This window comes from Tachyglossus aculeatus, chromosome 18 (assembly GCF_015852505.1).
Source record: "Tachyglossus aculeatus isolate mTacAcu1 chromosome 18, mTacAcu1.pri, whole genome shotgun sequence".
Taxonomy (NCBI): Eukaryota; Metazoa; Chordata; class Mammalia; order Monotremata; family Tachyglossidae; genus Tachyglossus; species Tachyglossus aculeatus.
The window spans coordinates 24,615,436-24,632,867 of NC_052083.1; the positions used below are offsets into that span (position 1 = coordinate 24,615,436).

General features: G+C 49.3%; 1 protein-coding gene across 1 annotated transcript in view; it reads left to right on the forward strand.

Annotated features, from left to right (window-relative positions):
* Window positions 1–17,432, forward strand: part of HERC2 (HECT and RLD domain containing E3 ubiquitin protein ligase 2) — a 319,306-nt gene that overhangs the window by 33,054 nt on the left and 268,820 nt on the right. Inside the window, exons 5-7 of the mRNA XM_038760185.1 lie at window positions 1,471–1,571; window positions 7,691–7,847; window positions 14,371–14,481. Of these exons, the coding sequence (XP_038616113.1) occupies window positions 1,471–1,571; window positions 7,691–7,847; window positions 14,371–14,481 (369 nt within the window). The remainder of the gene's footprint in view (window positions 1–1,470; window positions 1,572–7,690; window positions 7,848–14,370; window positions 14,482–17,432) is intronic.

The window sequence follows — 17,432 nt, forward strand, 5'->3', positions numbered from 1 at the left end:
CAGTAAGCGCTCAATAAATACAATTGAATGAACGAATGAAATGGTTTTTAACCTCCCCCCCGCCACAAACACACGCACCTGTGACCCGAGGAGGCACACACGAGGTGACGGCGCGATGACCTTAATTAGAGAGCGTTTTGCCTGGCAACTCGTCCATTACAGCCTTGGGTAACGTGCGGTGCTTGACTGGTTCAACCCCCAGGGTGCCAGGCTGGACTAAATCCTCTTGTCCTTCCCAAGCGCTTAGTACAGTGCTCTGCACACGGTAAGCGCTCAATAAATCCCACTGAATGGATGGAGGAACTAGGGATGGCTCTGCTGTGACGGGGTGAGACGTGGGAGCCCGGAAGGGGAGTGAAAGGGGTTCAGTACGCCCAGGCGAGGCAGAGCTAAGCATTCATTTATTCAATCCTATTTATTGAGCGCTTACCGTGGGCAGAGCACTGTACTAAGCGCTCGGGAAGGCCAAGTCGGCAACGTCGAGAGACGGTCCCTACCGGACGGCGGGCTCACGGTCTAGAAGAGGGCGGCTCAGCGGAAAGGAGTCAGAGGTCACGGGTTCAGATCCCGGCCCCGCCAGTCGGCCGCCGCGGGACTTTGAGCGAGCCCACTGTTGGGTAGGGACTGTCTCTATATGTTGCCAACTTGTACTTCCCAAGCGCTTAGTACAGTGCTCTGCACACAGTAAGCGCTCAATAAATACGATTGATGATGATGATGAGTCACTTCCCTTCTCTGGGCCTCGGTTCCCTCGTCTGTCAAATGGGGATGAAGACCGTGAGCCCCCCGTGGGACCGCCTGATCCCCCCCGGCGCTTTGAACGGTGCTTGGCGCATAGTAAGCGCTTGATAAACGCCGTCATTATTATTATTTTTTGGCCCTTCCCTTTTCATTCATTCATTCATTCATTCAGTCGTATTTATTGAGCGCTTACCGTGTGCAAAAGCGCTTGGGAAGTCCGAGTCGGCAACGTCTAGCGACGGTCCCTACCCAACGGCGGGCTCACGGTCTGGAAGAAACGGGAAGATGAGAGAAAGCAAGATGACAAGCGCGAGCGGAACAATTCCGTACTTTCGGCCGCTCGAAAGGTTCCCGTCGCAACAGCGGGAATTGTCTGGTTTCTGCTCAAATTCCTTCTCCCGTTTATAATCCGGGTCAACTAGAAACGGTTTACGCTCAAGAGCCAAGTTATTTGGAGGCCAGCGGGCATTAACACCGCCAATCGAGATCCAGAAAGGGATACAGATACCCAAAAGCCATCCGAAGATCCCGAAAGGGATCAAAGAAGACGGCGGCCTTTATTCCCACATTTGGGATTCGCGGAGGCTGACCTGGGCTCTGCCAGTTACGGGGAGCGGGGGCTCCGGCGTCCGCGTTTTCTGCCCGGAAAATATTGTGATGCCCGTCTGCGCCTTGTTGTTTTCCCTCTCCGTGTGTGTCCGCGTGCGTGTCCGTGGGGGCCCGGCTCAGCTCACGACCCGCGGGCAAAGGCGTGGAAGGACTCGCCCGCGTGGGATCCCGCGCCGCCCTCTCCTTCGCGTTCGCATTCCTCCGGCGAGCCTGGCGGTCCGGTAAGTGAAGCCTTCCCGGGGGCCGCGCTTCCCGACGCCCCTGCGCCGTGTCCCTGGAGAACCGGGGGCGGGGAACTGCCGATAAAAGGCAAAGCCGGATCCGCCCGCGGCTCCCGATTTGGACTTGGGGAGGCCGGAATGCGCCTTTGGCTCCGGAAATGGGTCCGGCCACTTCAGCGAACGAGCCGCTCTTCCTCCGCCGTAAACACGGATTCATTCTTCTAGAGCGTGAGCCCGCTGTTGGGGCGGGACCGTCTCCATATGTTGCCAACTTGGACTTCCCAAGCGCTCAGTACAGTGCTGCGCACACGGTAAGCGCTCAATAAATGCGATTGATTGATTCATTGATTCATTCAGTCATTCAGTCGTATTGATTGAGCGCTTACTGTGTGCGGAGCACTGGACTGAGCGCTTGGGAAGGACGAGTTGGCAACGTTCATTCGTTCAGTCGTATTGACTGAGCGCCTATCGTGTGCGGAGCACTGTACTGGGCGCTTGGGATGGAAGAGTCGGCAACGTTCATTCGTTCAGTCGTATTGATTGAGCGCTTACCATGTGCGGAGCATTGGACTGAGCGCTTGGGAAGGACGAGTCGGCAACGTTCATTTGTTCAGTCGTATTTATTGAGCGCTTACCGTGTGCGGAGCACTGGACTGAGCGCTTGGGAAGGACGAGTGGGCAACATTCATTCATTCAGTCATATTGATTGAGCACTTCCTGTATGCGGAGCGCTGGACTGAGCACTTGGGAAGGACAAGTGGGCAACATTCATTCATTCAGTGGTATTGATTGAGCACTTACCATGTGCGGAGCATTGTACTGAGCGCTTGGGAAGGACAAGTGGGCAACGTTCATTCAGTTGTATTGAGTGCTTACCGTGTGCAGAGCACTGTACTGGGCGCTTGGGAAGGACGAGTCGGCAACGTTCATTCGTTCAGTCGTATTGATTGAGCGCTTACCGTGTGCGGAGCACTGGACTGAGCGCTTGGGAAGGACGAGTAGGCAACGCTCATTCGTTCAGTTGTACTGATTGAGCGCTTATCGTGTGCGGAGCACTGGACTGAGCGCTTGGGAAGGACTAGTCGGCAATGTTCATTCGTTCTGTCATATTGATTGAGCGCTTACCGTGTGCGGAGCACTGGACTGAGCGCTTGGGAAGGACGAGTAGGCAACGCTCATTCGTTCAGTTGTACTGATTGAGCGCTTATCGTGTGCGGAGCACTGGACTGAGCGCTTGGGAAGGACAAGTGGGCAACATTCATTCATTCAGTCGTATTGATTGAGTGCTTACCGTATGCGGAGCACTGGACTGAGCGCTTGGGAAGGACGAGTCAGCAACATTCATTCGTTCAGTCGTATTGATTGAGCGCTTACCATGTGCGGAGCACTGGACTGAGCGCTTGGGAAGGACAAGTGGGCAACATTCATTCATTCAGTCATATTGATTGAGCGCTTACCGTGTGCGGAGCGCTGGACTGAGCGCTTGGGAAGGACAAGTGGGCAACATTCATTCATTCAGTCGTATTGATTGAGTGCTTACTGTGTGCAGAGCACTGGACTGAGCACTTGGGAAGGACAAGTCGGCAATGTTCATTTGTTCACTCGTATTGATTGAGCGCTTACCGTGTGCGGAGCACTGTACTGAGCGCTTGGGAAGGACGAGTGGGCAACATTCATTCATTCAGTCATATTGATTGAGCGCTTACTGTATGCGGAGCGCTGGACTGAGCACTTGGGAAGTACAAGTGGGCAACATTCATTCATTCAGTCATATTGATTGAGCACTTACCGTGTGCGGAGCACTGGACTGAGCGCTTGGGATGGAGGAGTCGGCAACGTTCATTCGTTCAGTCGTATTGATTGAGCGCTTACCGTGTGCGGAGCACTGGACTGAGCGCTTGGGAAGGACGAGTGGGCAACATTCATTCATTCAGTCATATTGATTGAGCGCTTCCTGTATGCGGAGCGCTGGACTGAGCACTTGGGAAGGACAAGTGGGCAACATTCATTCATTCAGTGGTATTGATTGAGCGCTTACCATGTGTGGAGCATTGTACTGAGCGCTTGGGAAGGACAAGTGGGCAACGTTCATTCATTCAGTTGTATCGAGTGCTTACCGTGTGCAGAGCACTGTACTGAGCGCTTGGGAAGGGCGAGTCGGCAACATTCATTCGTTCAGTCGTATTGATTGAGCGCTTACCGTGTGCGGAGCACTGTACTGAGCGCTTGGGACGGACGAGTCGGCAACGCTCATTCGTTCAGTTGTACTGATTGAGCGCTTATCGTGTGCGGAGCACTGGACTGAGCGCTTGGGAAGGACAAGTGGGCAACATTCATTCATTCAGTCGTATTGATTGAGTGCTTACCGTGTGCGGAGCACTGGACTGAGCGCTTGGGAAGGACGAGTCAGCAACATTCATTCGTTCAGTCGTATTGATTGAGCGCTTACCATGTGCGGAGCACTGGACTGAGCGCTTGGGAAGGACAAGTGGGCAACATTCATTCATTCAGTCATATTGATTGAGCGCTTACCGTGTGCGGAGCGCTGGACTGAGCGCTTGGGAAGGACAAGTGGGCAACATTCATTCATTCAGTTGTATTGAGCGCTTACCGTGTGCAGAGCACTGTACTGAGCGCTTGGGAAGGGCGAGTCGGCAACATTCATTCGTTCAGTCGTATTGATTGAGCGCTTACCGTGTGCGGTGCACTGGACTGAGCGCTTGGGAAGGACGAGTCGGCAACGTTCATTTGTTCAGTCGTATTGATTGAGCGCTTACCGTGTGCGGAGCACTGGACTGAGCGCTTGGGAAGGACAAGTGGGCAACATTCATTCATTCAGTGGTATTGATTGAGCGCTTACCATGTGCGGAGCATTGTACTGAGCGCTTGGGAAGGACAAGTGGGCAACGTTCATTCATTCAGTTGTATCGAGTGCTTACCGTTTGCAGAGCACTGTACTGAGCGCTTGGGAAGGGCGAGTCGGCAACATTCATTCGTTCAGTCGTATTGATTGAGCGCTTACCGTGTGCGGAGCACTGGACTGAGCGCTTGGGAAGGACGAGTCGGCAACGTTCATTCGTTCAGTCGTATTGGTTGAGCGCTTACCGTGTGCGGAGCACTGGACTGAGCGCTTGGGAAGGACGAGTCGGCAACGTTCATTCATTCAGTCGTATTTATTGAGCGCTTACTGTGTGCGGAGCACTGGACTGAGCGCTTGGGAAGTACGAGTCGGCAACGTTCATTCATTCAGTCATTTATTGAGCACTTACCGTGTGCAGAGCACTGTACTGAGCGCTTGGGAAGTACGAGTCGGCAACGTTCATTCATTGTCATATTTATTGAGTGCTTACTGTGTGCAGAGTACTGTACTGAGCACTTGGGAAATACAAGTTTGCAACATCTAGAGACGGTCCCTACCTGACAACGGGCTCACGGTCTAGCAGGGTGGCAGTAAAGGAGTTTAGGAGCTGGGGTTCAAATAATAATAATAATAATAATAATAATGATAATAAATAATGACGGCATTTGTTAAGCGCTTACTATGTGCAGAGCGCTGTTCTAAGCGCTGGGGAGGTTACAAGGTGATCAGTTGGTCCCACCCGGGGCTCACAGTTTTAATTCCCATTTTACAGATGAGGGAACTGAGGCCCAGAGAAGTGAAGTGACTCGCCCAAAGTCACCCGGCTGACAAGTGGCAGAGCCGGGATTTGAACCCAGGACCTCTGACTCCAAAGCCCGGGCTCTTTCCTCCGAGCCACGCCGCTTCTCTGAAACGTAGCCCTCGGGCTGAGATGGGGTGAAGATGGGGTCGAGAAGCAGCGAGGCTCAGTGGATGGAGTCCGAGGTCACGGGTTCGAATCCCGGCCCCGCCACCTGTCAGCTGGGTGACTTTGGGCAAATCACTTCACTTCTCTGGGCCTCGGTTCCCTCATCTGGAAAATGGGGATGAAAACTGGGAGCCCCCCGTGGGACCACCTGATCGCCTCGTAACCTCCCCGGCGCTTAGAATGTGCTTTGCACATAGTAAGCGCTTAACCAATACCATTATTATTATTATTATTATTGTTATTAAGATAGGTAAAACAGTACTAATTCTAAGGCTCTCGTCCACTATTTTTGCGTCTTTGAGTATTAATTGAGTAATTTGAGCATCGATTAAGACGGTGAGCCCCCCGTGGGACCACCTGATCACCTTGTAACACCCCCCCCCCAGCGCTTAGAACAGTGCTCGGCACATAGTAAGCGCTTAATACATGCCATTATTATTATTTAGATTTAATTCCATTTGTTCTGACAACTTGACACCTGTCTACATGTCTTTGAGCATTAATTGAGTAATTTGAGCATCAATTAAGACGGTGAGCCCCCCGTGGGACCACCTGATCACCTTGTAACCCCCCCCCCCGCCAGCGCTTGGAACAGCGCTCAGCACATAGTAAGCGCTTAAAAAATGCTGTTATTATTATTTAGATTTAATTCTATTTGTTCTGACAACTTGACACCTGTCTACATGTCTTTGAGCATTAATTGAGTAATTTGAGCATCAGTTAAGACGGTGAGCCCCCCGTGGGACCACCTGATCACCTTGTAACCCCCCCCAGTGCTTGGAACAGCGCTCAGCACATAGTAAGCGCTTAATAAATGCCGTTATTATTATTTAGATTTAATTCTATTTGTTCTGACAACTTGACACCTGTCTACATCTTTGAATATTAATTAATTTGAGCATCAGTTAAGGCGGTGAGCCCCCCGTGGGACCACCTGATCACCTTGTAACCCCCCCCAGCGCTTGGAACAGCGCTCAGCACATAGTAAGCGCTTAATAAATGCCGTTATTATTATTTAGATTTAATTCTATTTGTTCTGACAACTTGACACCTGTCTACATGTCTTTGAGTATTAATTAATTTGAGCATCAGTTAAGACGGTGAGCCCCCCGTGGGACCACCTGATCACCTTGTAACCCCCCCAGCGCTTGGAACAGCGCTCAGCACATAGTAAGCGCTTAATAAATGCCGTTATTATTATTTAGATTCAATTCCGTTTGTTCTGACAACTTGACACCTGTCTACATGTCTTTGAGCATTAATTAATTTGAGCATCGATTAAGACGGTGAGCCCCCCGTGGGACCACCTGATCACCTTGTAACCCCCCCCAGCGCTTGGAACAGCGCTCAGCACATAGTAAGCGCTTAATAAATGCCGTTATTATTATTTAGATTCAATTCCATTTGTTCTGACAACTTGACACCTGTCTACATGTCTTTGAGCATTAATTAATTTGAGCATCGATTAAGACGGTGAGCCCCCCGTGGGACCACCTGATCACCTTGTAACCCCCCCCAGCGCTTGGAACAGCGCTCAGCACATAGTAAGCGCTTAATAAATGCCGTTATTATTATTTAGATTTAATTCTATTTGTTCTGACAACTTGACACCTGTCTACATGTCTTTGAGTATTAATTAATTTGAGCATCAATTTAGATGGTGAGCCCCCCGTGGGACCACCTGATCACCTTGTAACCCCTCCCCCCCCCAGCGCTTGGAAGAGTGCTCAGCATATAGTAAGCGCTTAATAAATGCCGTTATTATTATTTAGATTTAATTCCGTTTGTTCTGACAACTTGACACCTGTCTACATGTCTTTGAGCATTAATTAATTTGAGCATCGATTAAGCCCGTGAGCCCCCCGTGGGACCACCTGACCACCTTGTAACCCCCCCCCCCCAGTGCTTAGAACGGTTCCCGGCACATAGTAAGCGCTTAATAAATGCTATTATCAATCAATCAATCAATCAATCGTATTTATTGAGCGCTTACTATGTGCGGAGCACTCTACTAAGCGCTTGGGAAGTACAAACTGGCATCACATATTATTACAATAATCTTATTATTATTATTAGTCAGCTGGATGATTTCAGCCAAGTCACTTCACTTCTCTGGGCCTCGGTGACCTCACCTGTAAAACGGGGATGAAGACCGTGAGCCCCCCGTGGGACAACGTGATCACTTGGGAACCTCCCCAGCGCTTAGAACGGGGCTTTGCGCATAGTAAGCGCTCCATAAATGCTATTATTATGATTATTATGATGCTGATGCGTGATTGTCGTTGCCACCAGGTGAGGATGCCGACCTCTGCAGCGAACTGTTGCAGGAATCCCTGGATGCTCTGCGAGCACTGCCGGAGGCCTCGCTCTTCGACGAGAGCACGGTTTCTTCCGTCTGGCTGGAAGTGGTGGAGCGGGCCACGAAATTCCTAAGGTCCGTCGTGACCGGGTGAGTCGCCGCGTTTTCCAGCGGTAACAACGGCGACGGCATTTGTGGAGCGCTTACTACGTGCGGAGCACTGTTCCGAGCGCCGCGGCGGGGCCACCCGGTTGCCGCTCACCGTCTCCATCCCCGTTTTCCGGTCCTTCAGTCGTATTTATTGAGCGCTTACTGTGGGCGGAGCACTGTACTGAGCGCCCAGGAAGACGGTCCCTCCCCAGCAGCGGGCTCACGGCCTAGAACGGGGAGACAGACGACAAAACAAATCTATTTATTTTATTTTGTTAGTACGTTTGGTTTTGTTCTCTGTCTCCCCCTTTTCGACTGTGAGCCCACTGTTGGGTAGGGACTGTCTCTCTATGTTGCCAATTTGTACTTCCCAAGCGCTTAGTACAGTGCTCTGCACATAGTAAGCGCTCAATAAATACGAACGGGGAGACAGACGACAAAACAAATCTATTTATTTTATTTCGTTAGTACGTTTGGTTTTGTTCTCTGTCTCCCCCTTTTCGACTGTGAGCCCACTGTTGGGTAGAGACTGTCTCCATATGTTGCCAATTTGTACTGCCCAAGCGCTTAGTACAGTGCTCTGCACATAGTAAGCGCTCAATAAATACGAACGGGGAGACAGACGACAAAACAAATCTATTTATTTTATTTTGTTAGTACGTTTGGTTTTGTTCTCTGTCTCCCCCTTTTCGACTGTGAGCCCACTGTTGGGTAGAGACTGTCTCTGTATGTTGCCAATTTGTACTTCCCAAGCGCTTAGTACAGTGCTCTGCACATCGTGAGCGCTCAATAAATACGATTGATGATGATGATGATGAAAACAAAGCATATTAATGAAATAAAATGAGGAGAACACCTATGCGAGGTCACTGAGGCTCAGCGAGGCGACGCGGCTCGCCCGAGGTGGGGGATCGGAACCCGTGACCGTCTCCTCCGGCTCCAAAGCCCGGGCTCTTCCCACGGCGCTCCCCTTACTTACTGGACGTCCCGTTCTCCGGGGCTTTCGGGATCTGAGGGGCGCGGAATTTCGAACTCGCGCTAGCCTTCGGCGGCGGCGGCGGTGGCGTACGGTCGCCTAAACGCGGGGACTCCGGGACTGCGGCCGTCAGTCGGGACCGACCCTATATGTTGCCAACTTGTCCTTCCCAGGCGCTTAGTACAGTGCCCCGCACACGGGAAGCGCCCAATCAGTACGATTGAATGAATGAATGACGACTCCGCCGTGAGAGCGATGGCGGGTGGGAGGGAGAGGACGCTGTATTAACGTCTCACGATGAATTTCTTGATTTCTGTACCCTGGGGGGGGTCCGCTCAGTCCCACCGGTCCGTCCAGAACAGTGCTCAGATATACACGGATGTGAACGGGTGTAGTAGACGTGTTCGAGCAACGCGGGCCCGCCAGCCGAAGGGACGACCGGGGGTCTCCCTGGAGAAACGCTCTCATTTAGACTCCTCTAGACCGCGAGCCCGCTGTTGGGTAGGGACCGTCTCTCTATATCCTTCCCGAGCGCTTAGTCCAGTGCTCTGCACACGGTAAGCGCTCAATAAATACGACCGACCGACTGAATGAATGAATATGTTGCCAGCTTGTACTTCTCAAGCGCTTAGTGCAGTGCTCTGCGCACAGTAAGCGCTCAATAAATACAATGAATGGATGAATACTTTTCCACTCGTACTTCTCAGGCGCTTAGTACAGTGCTCTGCACAGTAAGTGCTCAATAAATACAATGAATGAATGAATACGTTGCCACTTGTACTTCTCAAGCACTTAGTACAGTGCTCTGCACACAGTAAGTGCTCAATAAATACGACTCAATGAATGACTATGTTGCCACATGTACTTCTCAGGCGCTTAGTCCAGTGCTCTGCACACAGTAAGCGCTCAATAAATACAACCGACCGACTGAATGAATGAATATGTTGCCAGCTTGTACTTCTCAAGCACTTAGTGCAGTGCTCTGCACACAGTAAGCGCTCGATAAATACAATGAATGAATATGTTGCCACTTGTACTTCTCAAGCGCTTAGTCCAGTGCTGTGCACACAGTAAGCGCTCAATAAATATGACTGACAATGAATGAATGAATATGTTGCCAGCTTGTCCTTCTCAAGCGCTTAGTCCAGTGCTGTGCACACGGTAAGTGCTCAATAAATACAACTGAATGGATGAATGAACGAATATGTTGCCAACTTGTACTTCTCAGGCACTTAGTACAGTCCTCTGCACACAGTAAGCGCTCAATAAATAAGACTGACTGACTGAATGAATGATATGTTGCCAACTTGTACTTCTCAAGTGCTTAGTCCAGTGCTCTGCACAAGTAAGTGCTCAGTAAATATGACTGACTGAATGAATGAATATGTTGCCAGCTTGTCGCTCTCAAGCGCTTAGTCCAGTGCTCTGCACACAGTAAGTGCTCAATAAATACAACTGAATGGATGAATGAACGAATATGTTGCCAACTTGTACTTCTCAGGCACTTAGTCCAGTGCTCTGCACACAGTGAGCACTCAATAAATACTACTGACTGACTGAATGAATGAATATGTTGCCAGCTTGTACTTCTCAAGCGCTTAGTCCAGTGCTCTGCACAAGTAAGTGCTCAATAGATATGACTGAATGAATGAATGAATATGTTGCCAGCTTGTACTTCTCAGGCGCTTAGTACAGTGCTCTGCTCACAGTAAGCGCTCAATAAATACAACTGACTAAATGAATGAATATGCTGCCAACTTGTACTTCTCAAGTGCTTAGTATAGTGCTCTGCACACAGCGCTCAATAAGTATGAATGAATGAATATGTTGCCAACTTGTACTCCTCAAGCACTTAGTCCAGTGCTCTGCACACAGTAAGCGCTCAATAAATACGACGGACCGACTGAATGAATGAATATGTTACCAACTTGTACTTCTCAGGCGCTTAGTCCAGTGCTCTGCACAAGTAAGCGCTCAATAAATACGACTGACTGACTGAATGAATGAATATGTTGCCAGCTTGTACTTCTCAAGCGCTTAGTCCAGTGCTCTGCACACAGTAAGCGCTCAATAAGTACAATGAATGAATGAATATGTTTCCACTCGTACTTCTCAAGCGCTTAGTACAGTGCTCTGCACACAGTAAGCTCTCAATAAATATGACTGAATGAATGAATGAATATGTTGCCAACTTGTACTTCTCAGGCGCTTAGTACAGTGCTCTGCACACAGTAAGCGCTCAATATATATGACTGAATGAATGAATGAATATGTTGCCAACTTGTACTTCTCAAGTGCTTAGTCTAGTGCTCTGCACACAGTAAGCGCTGAATAAATACAACTGACTGAGTGAATAAATGTTGCCAACTTGTACTTCTCAGGCGCTTAGTACAGTGCTGTGCACACAGTAAGCGCTCAGTAAATACGACTGACTGACTGAATGATTGAATATGTTGCCAGCTTGTACTTCTCAGGCACTTAGCCCAGTGCTCTGCACACAGTAAGTGCTCAATAAATACGACTGACTGACTGAATGAATGACTGTGTTGCCATTTGTACTTCTCAGGCGCTTAGTACAGTGCTCTGCACACAGTAAGCGCTCAATAAATATGACTGACAATGAATGAATGAATATGTTGCCAGCTTGTCCTTCTCAAGCGCTTAGTCCAGTGCTCTGCACACAGTAAGTGCTCAATAAATACAACTGAATGGATGAATGAACGAATATGTTGCCAACTTGTACTTCTCAGGCACTTAGTACAGTGCTCTGCATACAGTAAGCGCTCAATAAATACGACTGACTGAATGAATGAATGAATATGTTGCCAACTTGTACTTCTCAGGCGCTTAGTCCAGTGCTCTGCACAAGTAAGCGCTCAATAAATATGACTGACTGAATGAATGAATATGTTGCCAGCTTGTACTTCTCAGGTGCTTAGTACAGTGCTCTGCTCACAGTAAGCGCTCAATAAATACGACTGACTAAATGAATGAATATGCTGCCAACTTGTACTTCTCAAGCGCTTAGTCCAGTGCTCTGCACACAGTAAGCGCTCAATAAATATGACTGACAGTGAATGAATATGTTGCCAGCTTGTCCTTCTCAAGCGCTTAGTCCAGTGCTCTGCACACAGTAAGTGCTCAATAAATACAACTGAATGGATGAATGAACGAATATGTTGCCAGCTTGTACTTCTCAAGCACTTAGTGCAGTGCTCTGCACACAGTAAGCGCTCAATAAATACGACTGACTGACTGAATGAATATGTTTCCACTTGTCCTTCTCAAGCACTTAGTACAGTGCTCTGCACACAGTAAGTGCTCAGTAAATATGACTGAATGAATGACTATGTTGCCACTTGTCCTTCTCAAGCGCTTAGTACAGTGCTCTGCACACAGTAAGTGCTCAATAAATACAACTGAATGAATGACTTTGTTGCCACATGTACTTCTCAGGCGCTTAGTCCAGTGCTCTGCACACAGTAAGCGCTCAATAAATACGACTGACTGACTGACTGAATGAATATGTTGCCAACTTGTACTTCTCAAGTGCTTAGTCCATTGCTCTGCACAAGTAAGCGCTCAATAAATATGACTGACTGAATGAATGAATATGTTGCCAGCTTGTACTTCTCAGGCGCTTAGTACAGTGCTCTGCTCACAGTAAGTGCTCAATAAATACGACTGACTAAATGAATGAATATGCTGTCAACTTGTACTTCTCAAGCGCTTAGTACAGTGCTCTGCACACAGTAAGCACTCAATAAATACAACTGACTGAATAAATATGTTGCCAACTTGTACTTCTCAGGCGCTTAGTACAGTGCTCTGCACACAGTAAGCGCTCAATAAATACGACTGACTGATTGAATGAATGAATATGTTGCCAGCTTGTACTTCTCAGGTGCTTAGTACAGTGCTCTGCTCGCAGTAAGCACTCAGTAAATAGAACTGACTAAATGAATGACTATGCTGCCAACTTGTACTTCTCAAGCGCTTAGTACAGTGCTCTGCACACAGTAAGCGCTCAATAAATACGACTGACTGAATGAATATGCTGCCAACTTGTACTTCTCAAGCGCTTAGTCCAGTGCTCTGCACACAGTAAGTGCTCAATAAATACAACTGACTGAATGAATGAATAAATATGTTGCCAACTTGTACTTCTCAGGCGCTTAGTATAGTGCTGTGCACACAGTAAGCGCTCAATAAATACAACTGACTGAATGAATGAATATGTTGCCAGCTTGTACTTCTAAGGCGCTTAGCCCAGTGCTCTGCACACAGTAAGTGCTCAATAAATACTACTGACTGACTGACTGAATGAATGAATATGTTGCCACTTGTACTTCTCAAGCGCTTAGTCCAATGCTTTGCACTCAGTAAGCGCTCAATAAATATGACCGAATGGATGAATGAATGAATGAATATGTTGCCAACTTCTTTCTCAAGCGCTTAGTACAGTACTCTGCACACAGTAAGTGCTCAATAAATATGACCGTATGAATGAGTATGTTGCCAGCTTGTACTTCTCAGGCGCTTAGTCTGGTGCTCTGCACACAGTAAGTGCTCGATAAATACGGCTGAATGAATGAATGAATGCGCTTAAAACAGTGCTTTGCACATAGTAAGCGCTTAATAAATGCCATTACTATTATTATGAATGGGTTCAAATCCCGGCTCCGCCACTCGTCAGCTGGGGGCTTTGGGCAAGTCACTTCCCTTCTCTGGGCCTCATCTGGAAAATGGGGATGACACGCTCAAGCGCTCAATAAATACGATTGAACGAACGGATGGATGAATGAATAATAATAATAAATGATGGCATTTATTAAGCGCTTACTATGTGCCAAGCACCGTTTTAAGCGCTGGGGGGGTTACAAGGTGATCAGGTGGTCCCACGGGGGGGGGCTCACAGTCTTCATCCCCATTTGACAGATGAGGGAACTGAGGCCCAGTCAATCAATCAGTCGTATTTATTGAGTGCTTGAGTGTGTCATCCCCATTTTGCAGGGCAAAATGAGGATGAGTGTGTCATCCTGCATTTTGTATGCAGAGCACTGTACTAAGCGCTTGGGAAGTCCAAGTTGGCAACATATAGAGACAGTCCCTACCCTACCCCACAGTCTAAAAGGCCCAGAGAAGCGACTTGCCCAAAGTCACCCAGCTGACAATCGGCGGAGCCGGGATTTGAACCCGGGACCTCGGACTCCAAAGCCCGGGCTCTTTCCACTGAGCCGCGCTGCTTCTCATGAATGAATGAATGAGTGAATCTCCCAAGGGGGAGTCCCATAAGTCGGTTCCCCGGCCGGATTTTCCGCGGATTTTCCTTCCTCCCCCCGCCCTCGTTCACTCCTCCGTTCATTCCGTCGCGTTGATTGAGCGCCCGCCGGGCGCCGAGCGCCGTACTGAGCGCCCGGGGGGGCCGAGCTGGGTGTTTCTCCGCGGGCCGTCTCCAACGGCGGGAAGCGGGATCCCGGCCCTGAGGGCGGAATGCCGCTCTTCCCGTTTCCGGCGCCCCGAGCCCGGCTTTCCTTCCGCCCGCAGGGACGTCCACGGGGCTGCGGGCAGCAAGGGATCGGGGCCGGTTCCCCTGCAGGATCAGCACGTGGCCTTGGCCATCCTGTTGGAATTGGCCGTCCAGCGAGGAACGCTGAGGTGAGACTCCCTCCCGGCCCCCGGAAAAAGACGGGATGAACGCGGTGGCGCGGACCAAGAGCTCGAAATAATAATAATAATAATAATAATAATAATAATAATAATAATAATAATAACGATGGCATTTCTTAAGCGCTTCCCACGGGCCAAGCGCCGGGGAGGTTGCCGGGTGATCAGGTGGTCCCCCCGGGGGGCTCCCCGTCTTCCTCCCCGTTTTCCAGGTGAGGGGACTGAGGTACAGGAAGATTTGTTAAGCGCTTACTGTGTGCAAAGCACTGTTCTGAGCGCCCGTTTTCCCGACGAGGGAACTGAGGCCCAGAGATGAAGAATAAAATAAGAATTTGGGTATTTGTTAAGCGCTTACCATGCGCCAAGCGCCGTTTTCAGCGCCGGGGAGGTTACAGGGTGATCAGGTGGTCCCCCCGGGGGCTCCCAGTCTTCATCCCCATTTTCCAGGTGAGGGGACTGAGGTGCAGGAAGAAGAATTTGGGTATTTGTTAAGTGCTTACTATGTGCCAAGCACTGTTCGAAGCGCCCATTTTCCCGATGAGGGAACTGATGCCCAGAGATGAAGAATAATAACTTTGGTATTTGTTAAGTGCTTATCATGTGCCAAGCGCCGTTTTCAGCACCGGGGAGGTTACAGGGTGATCAGGTGGTCCCCCCGGGGGCTCCCAGTCTTCATTCCCATTTTCCAGATAAGGGAACTGAGGTACAGGAAGAAGATGAATTTTGGTATTTAAGTGCTTCCTATGTGCCAAGCACTGTTCTAAGCGCCCATTTTCCCGACGAGGGAACTGAGGCCCAGAGATGGAGAATAATAAGAATTTTGGTATTTGTTAAGCGCTTACCATGTGCCAAGCGCCGTTTTAAGCACTGGGGAGGTTACCGGGTGATCAGGTGGTCCCCCCGGGGGCTCCCAGTCTTCATTCCCATTTTCCAGATAAGGGAACTGAGGTACAGGAAGAAGATGAATTTTGGTATTTAAGTGCTTACTATGTGCCAAGCACTGTTCTAAGCGCCCATTTTCCCGGCGAGGGAACTGAGGCCCAGAGATGAAGAATAATAACTTTGGTATTTGTTAAGTGCTTATCATGTGCCAAGCGCCGTTTTAAGCGCCGGGGAGGTTACCGGGTGATCAGGTGGTCCCCCCGGGGGCTCCCAGTCTTCACCCCCATTTTACAGATAAGGGAACTAAGGTACAGGAAGAAGATGAATTTTGGTATTTAAGTGCTTCCTATGTGCCAAGCACTGTTCTAAGCGCCCATTTTCCCGACGAGGGAACTGAGGCCCAGAGATGAAGAATAATAAGAATTTTGGTATTTGTTAAGCGCTTACCATGTGCCAAGCACCATTTTAAGCGCCGGGGAGATTACGGGGTGATCAGGTGGGCCCCCCGGGGGCTCCCAGTCTTCATCCCCATTTTCCAGGTGAGGGGACTGAGGTACAGGAAGAAGAATTTTGGTATTTGTTAAGCGCTTACTATGTGCCAAGCACCGTTTTAAGCGCCAGGGAGGTTACAGGGTGATCAGGTGGTCCCCCGGGGGGCTCCCGGTCTTCATTCCCATTTTACAGATGAGGGAACTGAGGAACAGGAAGAAGAAGCAGAAGAAGTTTGGTATTTGTTAAGCACCTACTATGTGCCCAGCACTGTTCTAAGCGCCCGTTTTCCCGACGAGGGAACTGAGGCCCAGAGATGAAGAATAATAAGAATTTTGGTATTTGTTAAGCGCTTACCATGTGCCAAGCGCCGTTTTAAGCGCTGGGAAGGTTACCGGGTGATCAGGTGGGCCCCCCGGGGGCTCCCAGTCTTCATCCCCATTTTCCAGGTGAGGGGACTGAGGTACAGGAAGAAGAATTTTGGTATTTGTTAAGTGCTTACTATGTGCCAAGCACTGTTCTAAGCGCCCATTTTCCCGACGAGGGAACTGAGGCCCAGAGATGAAGAATAATAACTTTGGTATTTGTTAAGTGCTTATCATGTGCCAAGCGCCGTTTTAAGCACTGGGGAGGTTACAGGGTGATCAGGTGGTCCCCCCGGGGGCTCCCAGTCTTCATCCCCATTTTCCAGATAAGGGAACTGAGGTACAGGAAGAAGATGAATTTTGGTATTTAAGTGCTTACTATATGCCAAGCACTGTTCTAAGCGCCCATTTTCCCGACGAGGGAACTGAGGCCCAGAGATGGAGAATAATAAGAATTTTGGTATTTGTTAAGCGCTTACCATGTGCCAAGCGCCATTTTAAGCGCCGGGGAGGTTACCGGGTGATCAGGTGGTCCCCCGGGGGGCTCTCAGTCTTCATCCCCATTTTCCAGATGAGGTCACTGAGGCCCAGAAAAGGGAAGTGACTTGCCCAAGGTCACCCAGCTGACAGTTGGCGGAGCCGGGATCTGAACCCATGACCTCGGACTCCCAAGCCCGGGCTCTTCCCACTGAGCCACGCTGCTTCTCCGAAGGTGTTTTCCGCCTCGAAGCTCGGAACCTGGCTCGGTGGAAGGAGCCCGGGCTTGGGAGTCCGAGGTCATGGGTTCAGATCCCGGCTCCGCCAACTGTCAGCTGGGTGACCTTGGGCAAGTCACTTCACTTCTCTGGGCCTCAGTTCCCTCATCTGGAAAATGGGGAGTGGGACTGTGAGCCCCCCGGGGGACCACCTGATCCCCTTGTAACCTCCCCAGTGCTTAGAACAGTGCTTGGCACCTAGTAAGCTCTTAATAAATACCATCATTATTATTATTATTATCCAGTGCCTAGAATGGTGCTTTGCACATAGTAAGCACTTAATAAATACCATTATTATTATTATTATTATTATTATCATTATTATTATAATTATTATTATCATCCAGCGCTTAGAACAGTGCTTTGCACGTAGTAAGTGCTTAATAAATACCATTATTATTATTATCCAGCACCTTGAACGGTGCTTTGCACATAGTAAGCACTTAATAAA